We start from the raw sequence: 5,815 nt of genomic DNA, 5'->3' as shown, positions 1-5,815 counted from the left end.
AGGAATGCCATGTCAGCCTCTCCTTATGGAACAGGAGTGATGTGAGCTTTTCTTCCTGGGCGGGGAACCAATCCTGCACCCGAAGAAGTGGGCACTAGTCGATGAGAGCTGAGGATGGAATAAAATCTTGAAAGTGGCGGACTGAGTCCTGAAACTCTGTGGGGTGAATATTTCTTGGGGCCGTGCTCCCTCCTGTGGTGCCGACTGGTATCTATTCAGAGGAAACGGAAGGAAGGTTGAGTCCAGGGGCACCTTTAAGACCCGCAGAGTTTTATTCAAGGCGTGAGCTTTCGTGTGCGTGAGCACTTCCTCAGACACACTGAAATGGAAGTTATCAGTTCATACATATAGGCAGAGGGCGAAAAGCAAATTAGCAGACGACATAATGAAGACGTTTTAACAGATGCGAAAACCAAACGGGAATAACGAGCTCAATTTATATGGTCACCATTTGTTTTGGATTAAATTCTGGGGAAGGGGGACACAGTGAGGTAAATGAATATGGCAGAGTTGGAGACCAACATGCAATTGTATCCTTCGTGATTAATCCCACCATTAAGAAGGATACAGTTACATATCAGTCTCCAGTTACCAGAAGTGGCCCAAAAAACTTCATTCGGGATTGGGAAATTTCCTTACCAGCCAGCTGGCCGGTGCGGGGGGGAAGCACCCCCCAAAAGTGGGGGCTCCTCCTCCCCCAGCAGGGGTCCTGGAACCCTACATTCTTGTAATACACGGAATGGAATGGATGCCGTCACCACACCCCAGTTTTGAATACGAACGAAGAATCACTTTGAGGATAGCTGAACACAACATGGTGAGACTGCTGCTTTCACTGAGCATGGGGATGCTGATATTTGTTAGCTGTTGTAGATTTTCCAGATTGTATGGCTGTGGACTTGGCATGACCATACCAAGAGCACGGCCATACAACCCGGAAAATCTACAACAGCTAATAAACTCCGGCCGTGAAAGCCTTCGACAACATGCTGATATTTGTATTTTATAAACACTTCAGGATAGCTTGCAATGAAGGCCTTCTGCTGTAGCAGCAACAGCACTGGTCGTCCCTCTCATACTGTTTTCCCTCTACACAGAGCTGAAGCTGGCTGGCGGTTCAACTCAGTGTGCCGGTCGAGTTGAAGTTCTCCATAACCAGCGGTGGGGAACCGTGTGTGGAAATGGCTGGGATCTAAAGGACGCCCGTGTTGTATGCCGGGAAATAGGCTGTGGGAAGGCGCTAACAGCACCAACTGGAGGGAAGTTTGGACAAGTCTCTGGTCCCACTTGGATGGACGGACTCAACTGCACAGGAGATGAAGAGGGTCTACTCAAATGTCCAGCGAAGCCCTTGGCAGAATACAGTTGCGATCCCAGCCTCCATGCTGGTGTCGAGTGTGCAGGTGATTGTCAAAGAACCACAAAAACGGAAAGGATCCACCCCCCCCACATCTGCTTGTTTTAAGATTTGGATAGTCGCCAGGCAGGACTAAGTAGCAGCAGCAGCTGGCAGCCTCTAGGCAGGGTCGGCCCGAGGTTTCTTGGTGACCTAGGCGAAACTAGTGCCCCCCCAGATGAGGCTGCTTTGTGGCACCCACCCTCACCTTGTGTCTCCCCCCCCTCCGCCGCCGCATGCCTCTCCATGCACCAGCAAAGAAGTTCCATGATGACACTCCAGACTCGGAGAAAGGCAGGGAGGGAGGGCAGAGGGTGCAGCAGGAGGCGGGGAAGGGAGGCCGGGTGCAGTTTGGTGCCCCTAAGGGCTGGTGCACTCTAGGCAAATGCCTAGTTCACCTACTGAGCAAGCCGGCCCTGCCTCTAGGCCTCTCCTCTCCAAGTAGGGTTGCCAAACCCTAGGCAGAAGTGGGGGTTCCGTCATTTTGCAGGCTCCTGCCCGCTGCCGGGCAGCTGACCGATGGGGGAAGCCCCGCCCCCAACAGCCACGACCCAGTGCAACGGGCCTAACATGATGATGTCACGTGGGAGTGAAGTCATCACACAATGGATATCATGCGCAATGATGTCATCCCCACCCCCCACTCCCAGGAAGCTCCCTCCCACCCCCCACCGCCGAGGAGGTAAGACCTGGCCACCCTACCTCCAAGGAACGCTGCCTGGCCTGCCACTTACCCAAGCAACAGTGCAAGCCTAAGGATTGTGTGAATGGATACTTCCTGTGAGGGAGGAAACAAATCCCTGGCCACACTGTTGACCTTCCATGTACACTTTTTATATGCGGAGAATCTTTTTTTTCACATGGAAGAACGTGGCCTGTCACCCATCCACAACTGCAGTATGGAGCATTGCTAACATATCTACTCTTTGTGCAAACTAAGGCTGTATATAGATTGAGGGACCCCAGGTTCATATCAATTGCCTGGTATAAGAAACAGCCACATCTCACCAGCCCAGAGGTCATTTCGGGGGGGATCGCAGTTCCCCCGGGTGTGGTACCGGGGGCGGGGCACATGACAAAGCCCCGCCCCCTGCTTTCGGCCGCCCTGCTTCCGGCCCTCATTCAGGCAGGAGGAGGCAGGAGAAGAGGGAGGGTAAGTTGCTTCCTCCCTGCCTCTCCCCACCCCTGCCTGCCTGGGGCCAGGGAGGGCCTTCGCGGGGCTTCCTTGCACTCCCGCCGGCCTTGCAGGTCCACCGCCAGGCCCCTCATGGGGCTCAGCAGTGGAGCTGCAAGGCCGGCGCCAGTGGCCGGGACCGTTGGGGGCGGGGTATGTGGCCTTATGACACACTTCCGGTGATGTCAGGGGGTGTGGCATAGGCTACTGAGTTATACTAATGAGTTCCCCTAGCTCTTTTTCTACGAAATGACCCCTGCATCAGCCTATAGGTCAGCATAGGCCAGGATTCCCCCATGTAGAGCCCGTGAACACCATACCACCCAGCAGTACTTCTCCAGTGCCTGCTGCGCTTTTCAGAAAGTGGATGGGGCCGCTGGGCACCGTTACTGGTGAGCACCGTGGTGACATGGGACTTGAAACTCATGGGAGAATTCTTCTCTTAAGGTATCCTGTACTGGACAATATTTGAATAATTTGAGAGCCAGTTTGGTGTAGTTGTTAAGAGTGGCGGACTCTAATCTGGAGAACCGGGTTTGATTCCCCCTTGTCCACATTCAGACAGCTGGGTGACCTTGGGTCAGTCACAGTTCTCTCAGAGCTGTTCTCTCAAGGGCAGTTCTCTCAGAGCTCTCTCAGCCCCACCCACTTCACAGGGTGTCTGTTGTGGGGAGAGGAAAGGAAGGTGATTGTAAGCTGCTCTGAGACTCCGAGTGAAGAGTGGGGTATAAATCCAACTTCTTCTTCTTGATGTTGGGGAGCCCTGTTCTAGTCTTAAAGTCCAAGGAGCTAGACTGTTCCATGAGGAGAGATGAATGTTCAGGAGCTGAAGCCACATCCTCCTTCTCCAGGCTTGCTGTCCCCCCCACCCCAGTGGCTGGACCATGTGTCCTCACCTCCTACAGTGGCCATTTTGTATTTGACTCCACCTCCTGCAGCAGCCATTTTAGGGTGACACTCATCACACCCTCCCAAAAATCTAAAGATTCCCTGCAGGCTCAAAAATGGGATTCCTAACATGGGCTGAACAGGAAGTATAAAGCATGAATCATGGGGATATTTTTGCATTTGAACGTCCTGACAGTGAAAGAGGTTTCTCAGTGGAACAGGCTTCCTCGGGAGGTGGTGGGCTCTCCTTCTTTGGAGGTCGTCAAACAGAGGCTAGATGGCCATCTGACAGCAATGCTGATTCTGTGACCTTAGGCAGATCACAAGAGGGAGGGCAGGAAGGGTTGCATCAATGCTTAGTTCTCGTGGCCCTTTCTTACACGCCCAGGGAAATGCTGATCGCCACTTTCAGGGTCAGGAAGCTATTTTTCTCCAGGTCAATTTGGCTGGAGAAGGGTATTTTGTCATCTTCTGGGCATGGAACAGCAATCACTGGGGGTTTTGGGGGGAGGTATTTGTGAATTTCTTGCATTGTGCTGGGGTTTGGACTAGATGACCCTGGAGATCCCTTCCAACTCTATAATTCTATGGCATGTCCTTTTCTACAATGGCCCAAGTGCTCATATTACACACACTGGATGCCTCCACAACTGAGAATGCAGTGTGCAAGTATCAAAGCACAGAGGCAATGCAGAAAAGTGTGTACTAAGTAAATCGGTTCCATAAATATTAACTGCTTGTCCATGTCTTTCTCCTTCCCAGAACCACCAGAAATCAGGCTAGTGCAGGGTGATCATCAATGTGCCGGGAGAGTTGAAATATTCCACGAAGGCCTCTGGGGAACGATATGCGATAGCAATTGGGATCTTGAAGACGCGGAAGTTGTGTGTCATTACCTTGGGTGTGGTACTGCCTTCTCCGCCTCACGAGGTTCCCGTTTTGGAGGCGGATCTGGTCCCATCTGGCTGGATGGTGTCAATTGCACAGGGAAGGAGAATGCCATCAGCAAATGCCCTGCAAAAGAGTGGGGGGCTCATGACTGTACCCACTCTGAAGAGGCCGGGGTTATATGTACAGGTATCTTCCTTCATCTTGGAGAAAGCGAACTGATCAAACGGCTTAATTCTGCCACGGGCACTTGCACACAACCCATGGGACATTAAGCCCATATGACTGGGAATTCATTCCTTCCAAATCGCAAACATGATAATGAGCCAAGCTCAGAGCATGCCAACAAAATACTAATTTCAACAGGCACTGGGCATATCCATACTACCCACTAGACTATACCCTCTCCAAAAGCTTCCGGGGTGATGGGGAGTTGAAACTCATGGGAGAATTCTGATCTTAAGGTATCCTGTACTGGACAGTATTTTAATAATTTGCCCTGAATCCAATATCTCCAATAGCTTGGGTATGTACCAAATACAGTATGTTGTACAAGCGGTGAGCCGGTGACCCCTGATATTCACGGAGGGGGGGATCCCTTCCCCCTCCTAGCTTTAACCCCTCCTCCTCATCACTGCCAATTCTCCATCGCAGCTCCCACAAGATGACAGATAGATGGGAGGGCACGATATTCGGGGGGGGGGGGAGAACCCCTCCCCCTATTATCTATAACCACCCCATTGTCACTGCCAGCACTCTTTTGCAGCAGCCCCCACTTTTAATTAAAATGAAAGCTGAGAGGGCGAAAGGATCCCCTCCGCGAGTCTCGCAGCTCCTGCCCCACCCACTCTATCTCTCAGCTTGAATGGAGCCGCAACGAATCCCTGGCAGTGACAACGGGGAAGGGGGTTAAAGGCAAGCTCGGTACAACTCCCAGCCTCTGCCACAAGGCCTGCCACTTTGCTGCCCCCTCCCACCTTGATGCTGGCCAAGTCTTCATGGCTCGTGGCCTTCGTCGCTGAGTCTGCAGAGGCTTCCAAACCCCTCCACCCTTGCAGCTGCAGACATTTAAGATGTTTCTAATGGGATGTGCTATATTTCTACCTTTAACGAACCCTTTAACGAACCCGTATTGGTCCCCTTTTATTATTGTTGGGATAACTTTCCTTAATCTATTTGCCAATACTTTAGCAAAGATTTTTTAATCTTGGTTTAGAAGACTTATAGGTCTATACGACCCTACTTCTTCTGGGTCCTTTTGAGGTTTTAATATCAATATTATTTCTGTTTCCTTCCATGTATCTGGGGCTTTTTTCCCTTTCAAGACTTCATTAAATACTACCTGCAATTCGGGCATTATTATCTCTATCATTTCTTTGTAGAATTCACTTGTGAATCCATCTAGCCCTGGTGATTTGCCTTTTTTTAGTTCTTTTATTACTTCTCTTATTTCCTAGGTTGTAATTTCG

The 5,815-nt window shown here is 51.1% G+C and overlaps 1 protein-coding gene across 1 annotated transcript in view; it reads left to right on the top strand.

Annotated features, from left to right (window-relative positions):
• LOC107119781 (deleted in malignant brain tumors 1 protein-like) overlaps window positions 1-5,815 on the top strand; it is a 34,166-nt gene that overhangs the window by 1,154 nt on the left and 27,197 nt on the right. The window contains exons 2-3 of the mRNA XM_015422375.1: window positions 1,098-1,403; window positions 4,221-4,535. Of these exons, the coding sequence (XP_015277861.1) occupies window positions 1,098-1,403; window positions 4,221-4,535 (621 nt within the window). The remainder of the gene's footprint in view (window positions 1-1,097; window positions 1,404-4,220; window positions 4,536-5,815) is intronic.

Source organism: Gekko japonicus, unplaced genomic scaffold, assembly GCF_001447785.1.
Source record: "Gekko japonicus isolate JY-2015 unplaced genomic scaffold, Gekko_japonicus_V1.1 scaffold971, whole genome shotgun sequence".
NCBI classification, from domain to species: domain Eukaryota; kingdom Metazoa; phylum Chordata; class Lepidosauria; order Squamata; family Gekkonidae; genus Gekko; species Gekko japonicus.
The sequence above is the reverse complement of the archived record's forward strand: the minus strand, read 5'-3'. Positions and strand labels throughout refer to the sequence as shown.